Here is a 22436-nt window from a genome sequence, read left to right on the forward strand (position 1 = left end):
CAGTGTCAGTGCAGTTGGACAGTCTAGTTAAGAGCATATTTGTCAGAATCACGATCAAGTGATGTTAACATTACGCCTTTTCGAGGAAATTTTACAAGAAGTTGTTTAAATTCCGCACCTCTGCCATATATATAACGAACATGTCCAATCTGTTGACAAAACTGGAGATCTGTTTTTGCTTTCAATTTTAATTTTAAATTTATGATGAAGATTCCCTTGATTGAAACGCTGTATGTCACTGAGATCTTTCCACCCCAATAAAGGCTTTATTAAACTGATTTATTATTTTCTAAAGCTGTGAATCTTTGCATGGCATTGAAAGACAAGATAGATATACATTAGAGCAATTGGATTATGAAACAAACAAAGGACACAGTTGCACCTCTGTGGATATCACTTTTTGAATTTGAGCTTTTCTTAATCACAATTTTGGGAAAATGCTAATCAGAGCTCTATAATTTTTTGACAATGAACAGAACTTTTTCATACCAATTAAGAATTTCTATACATTCTATATTTCCTTAAGCATTTATTTTTTTCATGTTTTCAAGTAACTTCTTTTTGCAAATGAAATCACATGTTATTTTAATTTCAAGTGGTGCAACATTCAAAGCTCTGCTTTTCCAAAATTTTGAATAAAATATTTACAGAAAAACCTACATGTAACTTAATAAAAAATAATAAAAAAATGTGAGTGCAGGATATTTTGCATAAATCATGTTTTTAGTTTCATTTGTTTTTGTGTAATCTTGCAGTGAAAAAAGGCCCCAGCCTTATAGATACCCAGTCCTCCTTCCAACTCCCAAGAAACTGCAGCTTTGCTGACGACCTAGAGCTGGAATCAGAGCGAGAAAGTGAACTGGCTCCAGCTAGCACAGTAGCACAGTGAGTTTGCCATCACTCTTCTGCAATCTTCTTACTTTAGAGGGTTTATGTGGGAGTGAATCTTAAACAGCAGACACGAGATGGTCTGCTTGTATTTATTTATTTTTTTGTCTGTTTTCAATTAACCTTAGTAAAATGCAAACCCCAGAGGGTTCATGATTCTATACTACAGAGGATCCCTAGTGTTTTCTGAAGCACTTACACAGCTAGTGACAGATAGAAGGGACTGAGTCCTAAGTAATCGCAATATAGTATAGGTGCACAGTAAGTAAAAAAATAAGTGTTCAGTTATGACACATGGGATTCACTTTCTAAACACCAGTGCAATGATGCAGAGTGAGAATTGCACACAGCAGTTTTGCTGGCAAGATAACTCTGTGCTCTGTTGGTCTCCTGAAATACACTATATTGCCAAAAGTATTTGCTCACCCATCCAAATTATTGGAATCAGGTGTTCCAATCACTTCCATGGCCACAGGTGTATAAATTCAAGCACCTAGGCATGCAGACTGTTTTTACAAACATTTGTGAAAGAATGGGTCGCTCTCAGGAGCTCAGTGAATTCCAGCGTGGAACTGTGATAGGATGCCACCTGTGCAACAAATCCAGTCGTGAAATTTCCTCGCTCCTAAATATTCCACAGTCAACTGTCAGCTGTATTATAAGAAAATGGAAGTGTTTGGGAACGACAGCAACTCAGCCACGAAGTGGTAGGCCACGTAAACTGACGGAGCGGGGTCAGCGGATGCTGACGCGCATAGTGCGAAGAGGTCGCCAACTTTCTGCAGAGTCAATCACTACAGACCTCCAAACTTCATGTGGCCTTCAGATTAGCTCAAGAACAGTGCGCAGAGAGCTTCATGGAATGGGTTTCCATGGTCGAGCAGCTGCATCCAAGCCATACATCACCAAGTGCAATGCAAAGCGTCGGATGCGGTGGTGTAAAGCACGCCGCCACTGGACTCTAGAGCAGTGGAGATGCGTTCTCTGGAGTGACGAATCGCGCTTCTCCATCTGGCAATCTGATGGACGGGTCTGGGTTTGGCGGTTGCCAGGAGAACGGTACTTGTCTGACTGCATTGTGCCAAGTGTAAAGTTTGGTGGAGGGGGGATTATGGTGTGAGGTTGTTTTTCAGGAGCTGGGCTTGGCCCCTTAGTTCCAGTGAAAGGAACTCTGAATGCTTCAGCATACCAAGACATTTTGGACAATTCCATGCTCCCAACTTTGTGGGAACAGTTTGGAGCTGGCCCCTTCCTCTTCCAACATGACTGTGCACCAGTGCACAAAGCAAGGTCCATAAAGACATGGATGACAGAGTCTGGTGTGGATGAACTTGACTGGCCTGCACAGAGTCCTGACCTCAACCCGATAGAACACCTTTGGGATGAATTAGAGCGGAGACTGAGAGCCAGGCCTTCTCGTCCAACATCAGTGTGCGACCTCACAAATGCGCTTCTGGAAGAATGGTCAAAAATTCCCATAAACACACTCCTAAACCTTGTGGACAGCCTTCCCAGAAGAGTTGAAGCTGTTCTAGCTGCAAAGGGTGGACCGACGTCATATTGAACCCTATGGATTAGGAACGGGATGTCACTTAAGCTCATATGTGAGTCAAGGCAGGTGAGCAAATACTTTTGGCAATATAGTGTACATAACCAGCTGTTTTCACAGAACAAAACCCCATCAAATCCCATGTTAAATGGAATCATTGTGAGGCACACAACTAATTGGGGTAATCATGGCAAAAGACCACAGTGCAAAATAAATCTTTTTAAGTTTCTTTATAGTTCCAAAGTTGATTTGAGAATACGTTCCAAAATGTCTATTGTTTAATTATATAAATGGAGGAAATGTTAAGTTAAGGGTTTTACAGACATCTAGGATTCTTGAAATGCAATGATCCAAACATCAATTTCAGTTCTTACTGCCAATATTACAGTACAATATGATTTTGAAATTAAAGATTACTGGGCTGCTGAGAGTTTCTGCAATAAACATTTTTTCTTTTGTTTTTGGGCAAAGATAAGAATATTTTTTTGTTGTTTTAAAAAGTACCCATGAGGCAGAAAAGAAAATGCAGATATTGGTCTTTTTTTCTTTTAGTGTTTCAGGCATGTCTCTTATGTATGTTGTATTTATTTAAAGCTCCACAGATGTTCAGATGATAGAAGGATATATTTTTATGTAGAAAAGTATTTCTGCCATACCTTACATGAAAGAATTTTAATGCTACAGTAACCCAATGTTTCTTCCACCATTAAATATCACTGGAAGATTAGGTACAAAAAGTCATTTCTAAAACATCTAGATATCTCTCTGTCAGGAACTTGTAAATGTTTTTTGGCAGCATGGTTTTCAATTCATTTAAGTTAAAGTTCCAATTTTGAGATGTTTCAGCTTTGATGTAGAATTCTTCTTTTTTAGTCTAAAAGTAAGCTTACAATACAACATGCAAATCTAAATATATTAAGCATTGTTTTTTTGCTGAGTTTATATTGTAATACTTTATATACTGCCTCACTTTTTATGAACATAACTCCATGTTGCCTCTTAATTCACTTCTGTTATCTTACTTTTAAAGTGCCTTATAACAACTAGTGTTTTGCTGATGCCATTTTTCGGCTCGGATACCGATTCCCAATACCTGGGTGTGCAGTATTGGCCAGTACCGATACCATACTGATACCATCTGTTTGAAATTGATGTGTGTTTATATATGAAGAACTGCATACTATTTGGATGTAAAATAATTGCCATCATGGCTTTGTCAAGCTGTTGCCTACCTTTGCGAAACTAATACAAAGTGAATCCAGCAGAACTTTTTATTGCCTATCTGGAATGGGTGACAATAGTTGAATAAACTTTTGGCTCTCAAAATGGTATCGGTATTTGTTGGTATTCGCCTTTACCGATACCCCCATTTTAGTGCTGGATCGGGGCCCTGCCCGATACTGGTATCAGTATCGGCGCAGCACTAATAACAACACATCATATCAGATAAGTTTACAGAGATAATCATTAAGTCATACTGAGACTTTGCAGTTTATGGGTACTCAGCTGATCGCATCGAGTCATTGATTTTGTGGAACTTGCATCCCCTGGATGGTGTTATGGCTAAACAGAGCACCAGGCCAGATGTAGCTGCTATGATGAAAAAAAGCAGTGAGGGTATATGGCTAGAAGTTGAACTAACATATAATGCAACATTAGAGAATAGAAGTAGAGTGGGGAAAAGTCGCCTCTATGTCCTCAAGGAGTCTAAGCCTATAGCAGCATAAAAATATAGACAGTTCAGGATAACCTAAGTCACTTCAACTATAAGCTTTATGTTAAAACAAAAGTTTTAACTCTAGTCTTAAAAGTAGACTCGGTGTCTCTTCTAGGAACCACTAGTAAACCTGCAGATTGAGATTGAAGTGCTCTGTTCGAAACATAGGGAACATCAGATCTCTGGTAAAGGATGGAGCTTGGTGGAGGCAAGAAGGGAGCTAGGGAAAAGGAGACTGACACAAGAGGTCAAACAAGAAATATCAAAGAACTCAAATACAATCAAAAATACCTAGAACACAAGAATGGAAATTAGACCAATGAAAACTCAGATAAAACCATGACAAGTTCAGCCTTGAAGTGGCAAATGAATGCACTAGTTTCTTTGCATCACCCCTGGACAAAATATTTGTAATCTTGCAGTATTTCAGAAATAAAAGAATAAAATTACATAAACCTGTTTTAATATGGGGTATAAATAACAATTAATGATCAAAAATAACACCAACTTATTACCAGAGGCCAATTCAATGGCATCCAGATGGAGTGCCTGACTAAAAAGCTTCTAAAATAATATTGTAATTGTATGATTTTGATTATATGATATTGATTGTATGAAATGCAACACTGAGAACTAAAAGGACAAGTACAGATACAAGTCAGTTTTCTGTGGCCATGAGGGATATCATCAGTGACTTTCACCAGAGCTGTTTAAGTATAACAATGAGCCCTAAATCCCGACTGAATTGGATGTAACATACAAAGTGAAGGCTTGGATGAAGATTTTAATTTTCATAACTATGAAAACTTAACTGTATCAAAATCCAATACTAACACAGTTCATGTTCTTTAGTTACTGCCAATGCTGCCTCACTTACTGAGGATGAAAAAACTGATTGTAAGGATGTAAATGATTGAATTCTAAATAGAATTAATCTTATTTTGAAAGTCCTCCAAGTTTAACTGACTAAATACCATCTGAAAAAGCAGAAATATGTGTTTATTCCACAGAAATAATAATGTGGGATAAACACTTCTGACTAAATTTGATTAGACTGTAATTACAGACTATATAATGACAATACAAAAACATGTCCATGGTCAAACATTAAACAACAGATACAAAAACTGTTACTCTTTTATTTTACAATTTAATCACAAGATTTCAGCATTTTAGCTTGCCTTCTGTTAAAATTAACTCTGCAAGCTTATCAGATCCATTTTACATAATAATAATAAAAGTTCCTGATGATGACGATCATGATGTCCTTAATTTTCTTTTAATACTTTCATATAGCAACATTCATTAATATTATAAACGTCTCAACTATTCAAACTTCATTTTGAGAGCATTTCAATATCTGCCGATGAAATTAATAGAAAACGTGATGCACTGTCTGGGCTTTGGTTATATCACTAAACCATTTTCCTTTTATTATTGAAATGATTTCTATAATAGCCCAGAGATCAAATAATTGACATTTCATTGTGTTAATTTGACCACTTGTTATGATAGCCAGATCAGAAAAATCAGCCTTTGAGAGGTCCACAATGAGACTCTTACAGACTTTGTTCCACAGCAAACATGACTCGCTGCCTTCCCACCAGACATTCATATTCCCTGCTTTTTCACAGTAATGAACCTCTATAAGAATAAGTTAAAAAAAAATCCTGAAACCTAATAATGCCGGCTAACTGCCTTACAATCACTATGGGCTTTTTCCTATTTTTCACCCACCTTTGTTCTTACTGTTCATCACCTTGGTAACGCTAAAAGGAAGCTAGGTAATGAGGTAGAAGCTTTGATGTAGACTGCACAGGCAAGAAGAGCATGCTTCATATTTTGGTTCATATTTTCTTTGGGCTTTTTCCTGATACCTATTACACTGAAACAAATATCTAAGAAAGGCACAGAAGGCCATGGTTTAATTTCATGTTCTTTGCAGGAAATATTAGTGTGATGCATCTACTGAGAAAGTTTGTGATATACGAACTAAGAAGCAAAACCTCTTAAAAAAGAAAACCTTTTTGTCACAGTTTGACAGAGTCGCATCGAAAAGCCATCCGTGTGATACAGAAAATGCGTTACTTTGTGGCCAAAAGAAATTTTCAGGTAAGAGCACATTTTTTTCAATTACTTTATTATGCTTTTTTTTAGCTATTAAATTGAAAACTTTTTTTCTATCACGATTGAACAAAGTAGAAGGATAAAAGTAGTTTTTGCCACAGCCAACCCTCTATTAAGCCAGTAGGTAAATGTTAACCCTGTTCTCTTTATTCTAATAAACATGACAAAGCCCTTCAATAGAGAGGATAGACATGAAGAAAACATAAATATTAAAGAAGACATTAAGCTTTTCAACTAATACAGACGTTTACATGAAAACATAGAGACCTAAGGGCTCAAACTGAGGTATGTTGCTTTATGCTGTTATATAGAAAGTAGATTGTCTACATGGCCCTGAAAGTTATACAGAGTTTTTTAATGAATGCCTAAAGCAATCAGTAACAAAAAATAATACAAAATGAAAAATAATAAATAAAATAAGAGTGAGGTAAGCTTGTGGATTACTAACTAAACCCCTGACCTGCATCTAAATGTGATCACTTTTAATAAATATAAAAAGATGTAAGAAAGTAAATACATTAAGCTTTGGTGTTGCTGAAGGGGCCTAGCCGTGCTGTGAGTCTGAATTTTTTTGACAGTAGCTTACTTTGGTCACATACAAAGACTTTCCAATTAAATTATGGCACCTTAGGAGCTTATTATATTTGTTTTATTGAATATGTTTAAAATTTTGGGGTCTTTTTGTGAGGAAACTTAAGCATTTTGTGAATTGAAAGAAAATAAAACATTGCACATGCACGTAATAGAGTTGCACATATACACAATGACAAAAAATAAAGGAATAGAGTCAGGCAACTTAGCATTTCCCCAGTGGCAGTATGAAAAAAAGAGGAAAAGTCAATTATGAAGTGTGCAAAAGTGTGTAAAGATATTGGATGCCGAGATGGGTCAGAAATGAGTAGTATTCAGAATATAATGAAAGAACATTGGTCTTTACTGAAGCTGCAGCTAAAGCTCTGAAGCTGTCAAGGTTATTGATGCATAATTTAGTATCTTTTGCCAGCAGATGACAACATACACCGATGTTTTTGTCAGCGGCTAGGTGGAAAAAGATTTTTGCTACTCAAAAATGACAAAGTAAACACTATCAGGTGGCGTATATTGGTTTATTTGCAGATTAATATATATATATATATATATATATATATATATATATATATATATATATATATATATATATATATATATATATATATATATATTTTATGTATGTGTGTATATTTATATATATATTATGTATGTGTGTATATTTATATATATGCATATGTGTGTATGACATGTAATGTGACTAGGCCACTTTTAAGAAAATGTTCAAATGACTTTTGTCAAAACTGGTTTGGAGATATATTATTAATATAGATTACTTAGGGATAGACTAGAACAAAGGCAGATAATTTTTTTTGTTATAGATATTGCTCGGGAAGGGTTAGTGTGTAGTTTTTTGGTTTCTAACTAAGTAATAAATATAAATATATAATATATAAATATAATAAATAAATGTAATAAATGGTCCATCCCTTTGACTTGTGCTGAACACCAATGTCCACCTCCTTAACCAGCTTCTGTATGTAGATACAAGGCCAGCAAATTAACTCAAACTCTATCATTAAAATATTTTATGAAATACCAGTGGCACATTTTTAGACAGTATTACATTATATCATAGGTTTTTGCTTTTTTAAATTTTTATTTTACCACACAAAGCAGTGAAGCAGTACCTAGCATATATACTTTAAAACTGAAAATTACCTCTGTATAAAGCATTAGTAATTGAAAGCGCAGGTAGTTTTTGAAATTACTCATATGAGAGTTGAACTAAACAAGACTTCATTAATTGTTATTTTACATACGGTAGTTTTCCAGTGCCTTGCCGCCACACCTGCAAACATGTAATTTCAGCATATTTAAACCTCAGTTACAGATGTATATTTATTAACCTTATCCAGGATCTAAAGAACATCCTTACAGGTCACCCACACCCACTATTAGTTGACTTGCATTTGTCTTATGACAAAAACTCATAAGCAGCAAACTCCTATAGGGGTTTCTCCATATTGGCCAATTAAAGGAAAACTGATTGAAATTGCTGTGTACAGAATTAAGCTTTGGTGTGTTGGTTGTGGATATCCCCAATGAAGCAAATGTGCACCAGTCTCAGCAGCAGATATTTAGAAGTAACAATAGCACAAAGAAGATTAAAAAAACTTTGCATTGCTTTCATTCTTTAGAAAAATTAGATATGTCTGCAGAACAAAGGTCTTAAGTCTCACTTAAATATTAATGAACTAATTATCTTTTTTTTTTTTTTAGCAAGCCCGTAAGCCATATGATGTTCGAGATGTAATTGAGCAGTATTCTCAGGGTCACCTCAACCTCATGGTTCGAATCAAGGAGCTACAGAGAAGGTATACTCTTGCAGTACAATATGATTTAAAAGATGTTTAATACATTAGCACCCAGGAGTACAGTAAAGGGCTTATATGAAAGTGCTTATAATTTATATAATTTGCAAGTATATTGAGAAAGGTTCCCTATTCCTCTGTCAACATGTTTTGCAGATCAGAAAAGAGGAAATATGACAGATGAACCACAAGGAATCTATAAATATTCTTCTGACCTGGGCCCTCTTTTGTTTCTCTCAGGCTAGATCAGTCTTTAGGGAAGATGACTTTGTTCCAGACGGGTTCAGGTAATAAATCACTCCAGTTCTACCTTGAAATGGATGAGATAAACTGTAAAGCAAACACTGCACCTAATGGTCTATTTGAAATGTCACTGTCTAATGTCAACCTCTAAAGACCGAGCCAGAGATAAAGGAAACAACTCTATTGGATCCAGGCTCAACAGAATGGAGGACAAGGTGGGAACTATCATTAGACATGAACACTCTTCATTAAAATTGCATTTTCATTTTTGATTTTCCTTTTATTTGTTAAAAGAAAAAAAAACTCATATTCACAGGTTTTAAGCTTCTATGAAAGAACAGCTGGGAAATATCCATTAAGGAGAATGTTAACAGCATATTGACATTATCAACGGTTACAGGCCAAGTGAAAAAAATTTCGAAGCCAATATTAGTTAAAATAGCAATTTAAATTAATACTGTTGTAAGTGTTCAAAAAATTCTGGTTACTGCTCTGACGTGTGGCATGAACTGTACCGCAGAATATAGTCAGCATTCAGCCATATAACAGAGAATCAGTAGCGAGTGGATAAGTACAGGTCCAGCATGCTTTTCAAATAGTCTGTCGATACTGCCAGAAAATACCACAGGAGTTTGACTTCCATAAAGAAATTGTTTTTATTGACTGATATACTGGTATGAATGAATGTAGGTGAAAAGGGAGAAATGAAGCAAGAAGCAGCAGTGCAGGAACCAAACTTTAAACATTTTTACACACTTTACACATTTTTACATTTTACTATGAAGTAACACACACATATGTGTACAGTATATATGTTTGTATATACATATATATGTATGTATACAGTATACATGTTTATATATGGTAAATGGTAAATGGCATGTACTTATATAGCGCCTTTTTTCAAGTCAGGAGACTTGACCAAAGCGCTTTACACTACATTCATTCACCCATTTACGCACACACTCACACACTGATGGTGGCAAGCTACATTGTAGCCACAGCTGCCCTGGGGCTCACTGACAGAAGCGCGGCTGCCGTACACTGGCGCCACCGGGCCCTCTGACCACCATCAGTAGACAATGCAGGTTAAGTGTCTTGCCCAAGGACACAACGACACTGAAAGTCAGAGCCGGGGCTTGAACCGTCAATCCTTTGATTTCAGGGCAAACTCCTACATCCAACACCACTGTCGCCCCACATATATATACATATATATGCATATATATGTGTGTATATACAGTATGTACATATATGTGTATAAATATATATACATATATGTACAGTTTATATATATATATATAAACTCTTCCGCACCCATCGGGGGCAGTCTTCCCCCCTTTTTTTCCTCTAAGCTCTGGTCCTCTACCAGAGGTCTGGGAGTTTGAGGGTTCTGCGCAGTATCTTTGTTGTTTCTAGAACTGCACTCTTCTAGACCGAGGTGTCTGATGAATTTCCAGGGATCTGCTGTGACCACTCTTCAAGTTTGGGGGTCACTGCCCTGAGTGCCCCAATGACCACGGATACCACTGATGCCTTGACCTTCCAGGTTCTCTCCAGCTCATCTCTGAGCCCCTGGTATTTCTCTGGTTTCTTGTTATTTTTCCCTAATGTTGCTGTCATATGGTATTGCTATGTTAACCACAATGGCTTTCCTCTGCTTCTTGTCCACCACCACAATGTCTGGTTGGTTTGCCATGACCATTCAATCCGTCTGTATTTGGAAGTCCCATAGGATCTTGGCTTAATCATTCTCAACCACCTTTGGAGGCATTTCCCCTCTTTGACCTTGGGGTTTCCAGCCCATACTCAGCACTGATGTTCCTGTATACTATTCCAGCCACTTGATTATGGCGCTCCATGTAAGCTTTCCCTGCCAATATCTTACACCCTGCAGTTATGTGCTGGATTGTCTCAGGGGCCTCTTTGCACAGTCTGCACCTGCGGCTTTGTCTGGTGTGGTAGATCTGGGCCTCTTTTGCTCTGGTGCTTTGGGCCTGCTCCTGTGCAGGCATGATGAGTGCCTCTGTGCTGTCCTTCAGTCTGGCTTTGTCTAGACATTGGTAAGATTTTCTGATATCTGCCACTTCAATTATGTTCTAGTGGTACATCCCGTGTTGAGGCCTATCCTCCCATGACGGAATCTCTGGCACCTTATCTTCTGTTCCCCATTGTTTGAGACATTCAGTGAGGATGTCGTCTGTTGGAGCCTTGTCCTTGATGTACTTATGGATCTTGAATGTTTTATCCTGGATATTGGCTCTTACGCTCATTAGTCCTCTGCCTCGTTCCTTACAGCTGGCGTACAGTCTCAGGGTACTGGATTTGGGGTGGTACCCTCCGTGCATGGTTAGGAGCTTTCGTGTCTTAACGCCTGTGGCCTGTTCCTCCTCCTTTGGCCAGCTTATTATTCCTGCAGGTTATCTTATTACTGGTAGAGCGTAGCTATTTATTGCCCGAGACTTATTCTTGCCATTGAGCTGGCTCCTTAGGACCTGCCTTACTCTTATTCGTTGGAGGTATTTGGCCATAGCCACTTTCCTTGTTACCTCTTTGAGGTTGCCATTTGCTTGTGGGATTACAAGGTACTTTTAGCTGTCTTCATTGTCTGCTATTTTTCCTTCTGGGAGTGAGACCCCCTCTGTGTGAACTACCTTCCCTCTCTTGGTTACCATCCGACCACACTTCCTCAGTCCGAACGACATCCCAATGTCTTTGCTGAAGATCCAGGTGGTATTGATCAGTGAGTCAATGTCTCGCTCATTTTTAGCATACAGCTTGATGTTATCCATGTAGAGGAGTTGACTGATGGTAGCCCTGTTCCTGAGTCGGTACCCGTAGCCAGTCTTGTTGATAATTTGGCTGAGGGGGTTCAGACCTATGCAGAACAGCAGTGGGGACAGCGCATCTCCTTGATATATTCCACATTTGATGGAGACTTGAGCAAGTATCTTGCCACAACCTCATTGAGTTTGTAATAAAGGTTCTTAGAGTCCTGTTGATGTTGTATAGCTCAAAGCATTCAATGATCCAAGTATGCGGTGTTGAGTAGTAAGATTTCATGTAATCAATCCAGGCAGCGCTTATGTTAGTGTTTTGGGTTCTGCAGTCTTGAGCAACTGTTCTATCTACCAGGAGTTGGTGTTTGGCACCTCTGGTATTTTTTCTATTTCGCTTTTGAGCTCTGCTCATGTATTGATCCATGTGCCCACTTATCTTAGCCGCTATGATCCCGGACATGAGCTTCCACGTTGTGGAGAGGCAGGTTATGGGCCGATAGTCAGATGGGACTGTGCCCTTTGAGGGCTCCTTCAGGATCAGGATTGTGCACCCTTCGGTTAGTCATTCAGGGTGGTTCCCATCTCTCAGTAGCTGGTTCATTTGTGCTGCCAAGTGTTCGTGGAGAGCCATGAGTTCCTTAAGCCAGTAGGCATGTCAGGGCCTGGTGCTGTCCAGTTTTTTAATACCTGAGACTCTTTCTTTGATGTCTGCCACTGTGATGTTGACTGGATTCTATTCGGGGAGGTTGCTGTGGTCATCTGTCAGAGCTCCTTCTCCCATATCTCTTTCCAGTACTGTTCAGTTTCCAGCATTGGTTGTGATGCTCCGTTTCCCCGTTTCAGCAGTTGTGATACAAAAGATTCTAAAACAAATAATTTAAGCTCTAGGTTAGAGAAATTGGTTCCTGGTATGTTTTTCGAAAGTGCTTTGTTGAATGACATATTTCATCTATTTGCCCTTTAAATACATTTGAGAGAGATACAGTCAGCAGATGTTTTACTAATCTTGTTTTACTGTTAGAAGATGCTTTTACTGTTCTGGCAATCTTTTTTTATTGATTTCAGTGAACAGTTGGCAGATTCTTAACTTCTAAATTTGTATATTGTTTATTACTTCCCTACTGGGAAAAGGTGTGTGTCAAAATAGTAGTATGACATTTGCTTCCAATATTAAAGTATGTAATCTTCTGACAGGATTTACCAAGAAGATACCCCTCTAAAAAAAAACCTCTAAGGAAATTAAAAGTATTTAAATGTATCCTCATGTGTTGGAACTCTCATAGATAACACACATGGACCAAACACTGAGCCGCATTGCAGAGTCCCTCACCTTCCTGCTGGACCAGAGGGATGTCACTGGTGGTGAAATTAGAAGCAAGCTGAGACCTCGGCTCAGACGAACCAGTAATGTTCTCCCTAGTCAGGACAGCTTGCCAAGTAATGACCAGCTGTCGCCTTCATCCTTCTCCAACAACACCAGCACTATGCAGTGCCCCAACCCTCCACTCAACTCCACTGCCAGTCAGGATGAGAGCTGGTGAAACTTGAAACTAGACATCCTCACAGCCTTCACGGTGTTTGCTTATCTGTTTATGACGGGTAAACACACACTGAATAGACTCTTCAGTCTACGATGGACACATGTAACTACAGCTGCATTCTGAAATACTGACATGACATCATGAGGTTTGGTTTTTTTAGAACAAACCTTCACCAGGATGTGTAGCATAAGTCAGGATAAACATCTGGGATAAATGCAAGATAGCAGTTTCTATCAAGTCATGTTTGCTGAGCAGTTTTTATTTCCAAGGTCCAATTTTGATATATTTATTGTCTCAGATTGAATCTCTAATCTTTATTTAAATTATCTCTATCTTTTAGAGTTTTAAAATAACATTAAATGGTATTTAAAATCGAAGGGAAGGGGCTGTTCCAACTCTTTTATTTCCGATTTCTCCTGAGTGGTGCCCGACTTTAGATTAGATTAGATTAGATTAGATTAGATTAGATTAGATTAGATTAGATTAGATTGGATTAGATTTAACTTTATTGTCATTACACAGGTACAGGTACAAGGCAACGAAATGCAGTTTAGGTCTAACCAGAAGTGCAATAGCAGCAAGTGCAGGATAAATAATGGTTCCATAAGTACAGGACATGGATTTCTACTGAATAAATATAGAGATGAATACCATTATAAACAGAATTTTACTGATAGATTTGTCCTATGAATATAATATATAGATAACTAGTGTTATGAACTAAATTTACAGCTGGATATGTACCGAATATAATATACAGGTGGATATTACTCTAAATCGGGTTTTTATAGATATGTACAATAGCATAATGTTATTATAACAGAGTTTGCAGGTGAATATGTACTATGAATATTGTAAAGATGGCTATTACTATAGGCAGAATTATGAGCATAATATACAGATGGCTTTTACTATAAAATGAATAAATAAAGTTTGGACAGAAACTATCTGAATTAAAGTGCAGTGGAAGGTAATTGCATACTACAGTTAAAGTACGGTATTGCAAATGTATATGTAAACAATTGGTACTGTGAATAAGCAGTTGGCAGTTCAAATCAATATTCAGTCAAGGTGAGTAGTGCAAGATGCATGTAAACAGTTGTTACAATAGTAACAGTCAGGAGTGCAGTTGAACATTACGGTCTTGTAAATAACAGAATAACAAAATGGAGGTAGGTGTAAGGAGGGAGAGGAGAGTCTATCAGTGAGGATTAGAGTTCAATAAAGAGACAGCTCTGGGAGAACTTTATACGAGTGAATAAAGTGAATGTGATTGGTCGTTTATCAAGGGGGCGGGATTGTTGTTTGCGGAAGGTTCGCAAGCAAGTATGGTTGTGGCCGGTGTCTCTGAAGCATCTTGTTAACTAGTTAGCAACTTAGTGCTAGTAGGTTCCCAATGGGAAATTACATAGGGACCAAGTAGTACTAAATTAGTGACTTAGAAATGACACTTTCAAGGAACACTATGGACAGCGGAAACATGCAAGAGGAGGAGAGTTTAGTGTTTGAGGTCGTGGATGTGTCTCCTCCATCATACATTTTCTATTTAGAGGAGGAAAGCGGGGACAAAGATTTTGTGGAAGAGGACGCCAGGGCAGCAGAAGCTTGGTTTGGTGTAGAAGGCTTACAGCCGTACATGTTTGAGCCCTTGCCTCGCAACACTGCCAGTTCTGTTAGCTATACGCCTGCCGAAGACACAGACGTCCATCCCCTTGAACACTGGGATGTAACCCAATGGTAAAGTAAAGGATTCTTATTTCTTATTTCAACTGTTGCGTATATTAGCTGCGACATAGGAATCAAGATGCTATGCCTGAAAAAATTAGATTGACAGATGATTGTTGATATATGATTGGCCGAATTTAGGTGCACAAGCTGACGTATAAAATAATGAGGGGAAAAAAACAGATTTAAAGACAGGATTTTTTATTTAATTGAAATTTTGGGACAATATAGTCTGATTAAGAGTACATTTATATACGTACATGTTTATCCCAGAATGATTTGACATTCAAATATGACTCCCCTACCACTTTAATGGAATTAAATGACCCCACATTCAAAAACGGCTTTTTGGCAGCAAATTTTTCTGTCAGCAAAGAGTCTTGCTTTGGTTTTTACATTTCTCATAAGGTTTCAGGTGGGTTTAAAAGTTTGCCGTATTGCTGAAATAAGGGCACAGTGAGGTTCAGGTTACAACCACACCTTTGGTCCCTGGAATGATTCTGATGTCGCTGACAGTGACGAAATGCAAAAATGTAAACAGTCCACACTATTATTGTACATGTGCAACTAGAGCCGATGTTGTATTTTTCACACTGTTATCAGAAAGTTACCTTTTTTTTTCCTTTTTGTTGCAAAACATGATGCTGATAAATCTTGTAAGCTCCTTAAAGGAAACCGAAAACAACTTATTAACAACTTTTATAAAAAGCTTGAAACCCTACCTACCCTCTCCTAAATTCTTTTTTTTTTTTTTTTTTACAATAATTGCAAAATAAACTAAATTGCCGTAACTCCTAAGTTTTTCCTTCTTCTTTTTTTTCTAAATGTCACATTTATTTTCTTACACTAGTGCAGGAAGGAGCCACTCTTTCCATTTAAGATTTTTTATTTGTTTTTGTGACTTTACTTAAGTCTGCAACATATGTTGAATTTATATATATATAAGAACAAACTTAATGTGTATTTTTACCTCTTTAATTCTTTTAATATATGACATTGATAATCATTATGAATAGTTCACCTTGTAACCTGAGCAATGATGTTGCATTACTTCAGATGTTGTAACTTAAAATATTGTACTTGAAAATTTTTCAAGCTGCTCCCTAAAAATTTGGCAATGCCTCAATACGATATAGTACATTTAAGTGTTCTGACTCTTTTTTTCCAAACATTTCTGTTACATTTGTGCTAAAGAGGAAATCACAATGCCTTATTACATTTCTTCAAGATTATTTAACTTTTATTCTACTTGTCAGGGATACTCTACAACAATAAAGACTTAAAATTGAAAAAAAAAATGTGGTGGATTGAACAATCTTGCAGAGCTTCTTTTTGGTATTTGCAGCACTGAGTGAATTCCATTGCTCTGTACTTGTGACATTCTAATGACAATAAAAAAGCTGGGAAGAAAAAGTTTGATTTATTTTTGCACCTTTTTCTTTAGCTTATTCAGAAAAAAAATACTAAGCTGTAACTAATTTAAGCTCTTTTTCAGGATTTTTGCAGCAATATTTATTTCAGTGCTACAACAAAAGGGTTGGGTTTTTATACAAAGAGTTCAATGCATTTTTTTACATAAGTAACCTTTAGGCAGCAGATGGTGACCTCACTCCAGCTGGCCATCCATGGGGTGCCGAGGCATTCCTTCACACAGCTGACTACGTAGAGAAAGGCCCCAAGTGACCATCTGCCTCTGCTGACCTACGACAATAGGCTGAAACCTCCTGAAGTGTGCTGGAAGACTTTGGCCTTTGTGCCGACTGGGAGCCATTGACTGAGTTTTATTACATTGATTGTTTTGAGGGTAGAGTTCTGTCTTAACAGTTTTATTGGTCTTATTTAGGTTATAAGCACTCAAAACCAGTTTCTTAGGCTTACACTTAGACAACTTTTCAGAGTGTATTCAAAACGAAATTTTGTTTAGTACAGCTTTTCAGACAGTACATGAACATTTTTCATTCCATAAAGTTGAGCAGTGATGAAATGTAAACAGTGTGGGAGAAAAAATATGGTGCAGAAAACACATTGATATAGAAGTTCAGAGCATTTATACAGGTGCTGGTCATAAAATTAGAATATCATGAAAAAGTAGATTGATTTCAGTAATTCCATTTAAAAAGTGAAACTTGTATATTATATTCATACATTACATACAAACTCATATATTTCAGATGTTTATTTTGTTTAATTTTGATGATTACAAATGACAACAAATGAAAATCTCAAATTCATCATATCAGAAAATTAGAATATTGTGAAAAGGTTCAAAATTGATGGCCCCTGGTGCCACACTCTAATCAGCTAATTAACTCAAACCACCTGCAAAAGCCTTTAAATGGTCTTTCAGTCTAGTTCTATAGGCTACACAATCATGGGGAAGACTGCTGACTTGACAGTTGTCCAAAAGACGACCATCGACACCTTGCACAAGGAGGGCAAGACACAAAAGGTCATCGCTAAAGAGGCTGGCTGTTCACAGAGCTCAGTGTCCAAGCACATTAATAGAGAGGCGAAGGGAAGGAAAAGATGTGGTCGAAAAAAGTGTACAAGCAAGAGAGATAACCGCACCCTGGAGAGGATTGTGAAACAAAACCCCTTCAAAAATGTGGGGGAGATTCACAAAGAGTGGACTGCAGCTGGAGTGAGTGCTTCAAGAACCACCACACACAGACGTATGAAAGACATGGGTTTCTGCTGTCGCATTCCTTCTGTCAAGCCACTCTTGAACCACAGACAGCGTCAGAAGCGTCTTGCCTGGGCTAAAGAGAAACAGGACTGGACTGCTGGTGAGTGGTCCAAAGTCATGTTCTCTGATGAAAGTAAATTTTGCATTTCCTTTGGAAATCAAGGTCCCAGAGTCTGGAGGAAAAGAAGAGAGGCACTTCATCCACGTTGCTTGAAGTCCAGTGTAAAGTTTCCACAGTCAGTGATGGTTTGGGGTGCCATGTCATCTGCTGGTGTTGGTCCATTGTGTTTTCTGAGGTCCAGGGTCAACGCAGCCACATACCAGGAAGTTTTAGAGCACTTCATGCTTCCTGCAGCTGACCAACTTTTTGGAGATGCAGATTTCATTTTCCAACAGGACTTGGCACCTGCACACAGTGCCAAAGCTACCAGTACCTGGTTGAAGGACCATGGTATCCCTGTTCTTAATTGGCCAGCAAACTCTCCTGACCTTAACCCCATAGAAAATCTATGGGGTATTGTGAAGAAGAAGATGCAATACACCAGACCCAACAATTCAGAAGAGCTAAAAGCCACTATTAGAGCAACCTGGGCTATCATAACACCTGAGCAGTGCCACAGACTGATCGACTCCATGCCACACCGCATTGCTGCAGTAATACAGGCCAAAGGAGGCCCAACTAAATACTGAGTGCTGTACATGCTCATACTTTTCATGTTCATACTTTTCAGTTGGCCAACATTTCTATAAATCCTTTGTTTTTATTGGTCTTCAGTAATATTCTAATTTTCTGATATGATGAATTTGAGATTTTCATTTGTTGTCATTTGTAATCATCAAAATTAAACAAAATAAACATCTGAAATATATGAGTTTGTATGTAATGTATGAATATAATATACAAGTTTCACTTTTTAAATGGAATTACTGAAATCAATCTACTTTTTCATGATATTCTAATTTTATGACCAGCACCTGTATGATGCAAATATGCAGGTTTGGCGTTATCAGTGTGATGCATAGTTCGTCACATGATTAGAGGAGGTTTTTTTTTGTTTTTTTAACAGTTCCACATGGCAACAGTTTCAAATGGAGATTTTACGCAGATAACATGCTAAATCTAACTCTTTTTTTTTTTATATCTGTCTTAAAATAATCTAGAGTTGAAATCAACAATGATTGAAGTTGCTTCCCTAAAGGACTCCTTATCAGATTTTTAAAAGGACCTTGGTTATTTGGACATATCTTTTTGTGAGCAAGCTTAACTCAAACAAAGGGTTTAGATGTATACTAAAGTAAAATTTTATTAATTGGTTTTTATTTAAAAATTGACAGGCACTGTGGTGAAACGGACACATTGTACCAAAAAACAATCAAAATAGGACAGGAAAACAAAAAGAGGAAAAACCAATTCACAATTTATAGAGATAAATTATTTATAAACGTTTCATTGGAGGCAATTGTTGTTGTTTTTTTGAGAATTTGTAATGAAAAGTTTTGTGCAACAAAACCCTTTGTTGTTGCATGATGTTGATTATACAGAAATCGCTTCTAAGCAATCACCTACCAATAGTGGGAAGGAAGTGTTCTTTTTTTTTTTATAGGAAGAATCCGCCAGTAAGGCAATCTATGAAGTGTCTAGCTGAGGCTTTTTTCTCTGTTAATGGATTGTTTCTAATATCTAATATATCATTATATAATATAATGTTTGAAATTATTTGTGAATGGAGAAAACATCAAGGTTCATGGAGATCAGCACGGTTCATAAAACATTGTTCTACAATAAACAAAAAAATGTAAGTATCAAATTTTGAAAGGCCAAAATGACCAGAATTTTCTTTAAGACCAAACCTTTGAACACAGTTGTCATTGTTTTGGTCTTACTTCTTTTTGTTATGATGAATGTGGCTTGTAAACACCTTTCATTGTACTTTATAAAAACTGCACATCCAAGGGAATTATTTTTACTCATTTAAGTTATGAAATTTCAAGCAAAAAAAAAGTTTCGCCCTTATTTTGAAAAACATTTTTCATTGAGTGAATTACATTTTGTTCTGTATTCTGAGCTCGCATCTTACCAAGAGCACAGTCCTCTCATAAGAGTAGAAAATATCAGTCTAGGCTGGGGCTGCTTTGAGTGTATGTCATTTCGTTGAGTTGAAAGGAGACAAAAAGGAAAGAAAAAAGGAAGGTCCTGGGAGGGGGTGGAAGGACGTGAGGACTAATTTGCAGGTGAATTAGATGACACACTTTCCTTTGTGGCTATTATGCTGCTCTCCGGCCAGATGGCTCTCCAGCTCCTTTCAGAACTAGAACCCAAACAAAACAGGAGCAAATACGCAAACACACTTATGAGGGATTTATCCTTTCTAATGGGCTAATTTGAAATTGCTGTTAATGGTAATGAATATAATTTTAAGCCTGGCAGCACATTCCTTATAACTGAGATTATGAAAGTCTGCATAATAAGACTCAGAAAATGCAATTACTGTCTAGTTAATTTCTTCGTTTGGTTTCTAAATATTCAGCTCCTTTAAGAGAGACTTTTAGGGACCCAATAATCTGTGACTCTTACATAAATACTACCTTATAACCAGGAGCTACCCTGGAAAAAAAATGTTAAACAAAAAACTAACTAGGAGGTAAAAAATTACATGGCAGTAAGTTAAACAATATTCTACAGGATGTTGTACATTTATATATTAGGTTGTTTTTTTAAATGGAACTGAGAAAAATATGCTACTTTGAATTATTGAATGCTATTATAAAATACTTTTGCAAACATTTTCTGATTTTATCTTGACCATCATTAACTTATGAAAAAGATTTATTAATTTCAATGGTACTGATTTAAAAAATGCTGACATATTATTTGATGTGCTTTTAAGCAAGCTGAGATTGAGTAAATTTTAAATAATTGTAAATTTTGCCCATAATTTCTAAAATTTCTACTAAAAAATTTTGTTTTGCATTATAGCTATAAATCATGTGCTTTATTGATTATAAGGGGATTTATATAGTATAAATGCATGACTCACTCTTTTGTTAGGAAAATTTAAGGTATTAAGATGCATAATGTTCATGAATGTTTAAATAAAATAGGGCTAAAACTGAGCTGATTTCAAGATGCACATTGATACGTAGTTATATAAAATGTGAATTGTATTGTATGATCTTCCTTAAGTGCAGCAAGCCATTGATGTGTTTTTGCCTTCAGGGTAAAAATGTCACCTGTTTGGCACATGTCATTCAGCCCAAAGCTGCTTGATAAGGAGATATGCTGTAATGTATTTTTTTTATTCAAGATGAGAAAGGAAATTGATAAGGATTGTTTTGAATGAAAAACTACAAAAAGATAGATAATTCATTAGCAAAATAATTAAGTGGAGTATTGTTTTTGGTCTGTAGGCTACAGCAAATGTAATATACTTAGCCAGATCGAAATACAATCATAATAAAATCTACAGTATCTGCAGTGGCTTCAATTACTCTGTTTATTAAATCTGCAATGAATGTACACATTTACAAGCTTTTAATTTAAGAAGTTTACAGGTTCAGCAGAGCTGATCATAGATATTCAACTAAAGTAGGGACAAGAAAAAAAATACAACATTCTTTCAATTAATACATCTATAAATAAAGTCAAATAAAATAAGACAAACAATTAGAGATTAAATAAGTAGTTTAAATAAAATGATGGTTTCCTTAGTTCTGTCCATATAATTTGAAAAAAAACATGAGGGATCCATTATGTGTTCATCTTATGGTCCGGCACTGAGTTTCCTTGTTGAAATTGGTCTGTAAAGTACTGCTGATGCTCCTTGCTTCTATTAACCTTCTTCTCTTTGTAAAATAATCTGCAAAGAAGAATAAAAAGAAAGAACATTTTAGAGATTTAAAGCTTATTTTCTAACTTTTTAAGGTTATAGGAGAGAAAATGTGAAAATTTTTTATTACCTGTAATTCTTGCATTCTTTGAATTGGCTGCAGGTTTAGAGAGTGACATTTTCCTCCGGACAGGAGTCCTTTCAGATTGACACTTAAATCCGTTGGACACACTTAAGCAGTTTTCTTGGTTGGAGCCAAACGGATCGTCGTTATTACTTACTCTGCCTTCATCCTTGGTTTTTGGAAAATTTACATCAACCGTTGGCTGTGGGGTCTCCTGATAGAAAACGGAAACACAAGCTGCAGGTGTTTCCTCCCATTGAAACCTGCCAAGCTGTGGTGTCTCAGACTGGAAGTCAAAGTTCCAGCGCCGGCAGTCCTGCTCCATTATCTCCTTTAGTTTCAGCTGTAATTCTTGATGTAGCTGTTTGTGGTCTACTGGACCAAAGAGGTTCCGGCGAACAGACTCTATGTGTCTAATATTCATCATTCAAAAATTTCAAAGGAGTTTGGATGGTATAACTCTTCTGGCAGAAGATGTTGCGGATGAGTCCCTCTGCTCTTCTCTTTCCATCATGATGCTGCAGGATATTTAAAGGCTACAGAGCACACAATGTTTTGTTTGTACACAATGAGCAAAGACTTCTGATTGGCTGCAGCTGTCAGTAGTAGGCAGAAGCAACAGAGGGGGTAGAATCGGATCATTGTATGATGAAACCCATTGATACTCTAAAAGCCTTAAGTCTGCGTTGACAGGCAAAGGTCTATTTAGAATTATCATAACAATAGTGATGTTTTTCCTACTGAGGACACTGTTGATGCATAGGCCGGAGATACTTTAAATCAGGTCATACTACACCCTCGATTCCTTCCATGTTAGTCTTCATTGT

The 22436-nt window shown here is 37.0% G+C and overlaps 2 protein-coding genes across 2 annotated transcripts in view; one reads left to right on the forward strand and one right to left on the reverse strand.

Moving 5' to 3' along the window:
* The window catches only part of kcnq1.1 (potassium voltage-gated channel, KQT-like subfamily, member 1.1), a 73457-nt gene extending 59729 nt beyond the window's left edge, over positions 1 to 13728 (forward strand). Inside the window, exons 12-17 of the mRNA XM_038270586.1 lie at positions 756 to 885; positions 6191 to 6266; positions 8592 to 8686; positions 8924 to 8970; positions 9080 to 9141; positions 12990 to 13728. Coding sequence (XP_038126514.1) covers positions 756 to 885; positions 6191 to 6266; positions 8592 to 8686; positions 8924 to 8970; positions 9080 to 9141; positions 12990 to 13247 — 668 coding nt within the window. The 3' untranslated portion in view covers positions 13248 to 13728. The remainder of the gene's footprint in view (positions 1 to 755; positions 886 to 6190; positions 6267 to 8591; positions 8687 to 8923; positions 8971 to 9079; positions 9142 to 12989) is intronic.
* A 7410-nt stretch (positions 13729 to 21138) lies between these two features.
* On the reverse strand, positions 21139 to 22130 carry cdkn1ca (cyclin-dependent kinase inhibitor 1Ca). The gene is made up of 2 exons (XM_038270642.1): positions 21616 to 22130; positions 21139 to 21515 (listed from the first exon to the last, which is right to left on the reverse strand). Exons 1-2 carry the CDS (start codon positions 22034 to 22036, stop codon positions 21415 to 21417), a joined length of 522 nt encoding a protein of 173 aa, XP_038126570.1. The 5' UTR covers positions 22037 to 22130; the 3' UTR covers positions 21139 to 21414.
* Between the last annotated feature and the right edge of the window lie 306 nt (positions 22131 to 22436).

Source organism: Cyprinodon tularosa, unplaced genomic scaffold (assembly GCF_016077235.1).
Source record: "Cyprinodon tularosa strain WSP-4 unplaced genomic scaffold, ASM1607723v1 ctg77, whole genome shotgun sequence".
Lineage (NCBI taxonomy): Eukaryota > Metazoa > Chordata > Actinopteri > Cyprinodontiformes > Cyprinodontidae > Cyprinodon > Cyprinodon tularosa.

Excerpts from the sequence above, each read along its gene's own strand:
- cdkn1ca (XM_038270642.1), bottom strand. The coding sequence starts at position 22,036 with ATGATGAATATTAGACACATAGAGTCTGTTCGCCGGAACCTCTTTGGT. Across the intron at positions 21,516-21,615 it reads AAAGAATGCAAGAATTACAG|ATTATTTTACAAAGAGAAGA; the intron begins GTAATAAAAAAT and ends TCTTCTTTGCAG.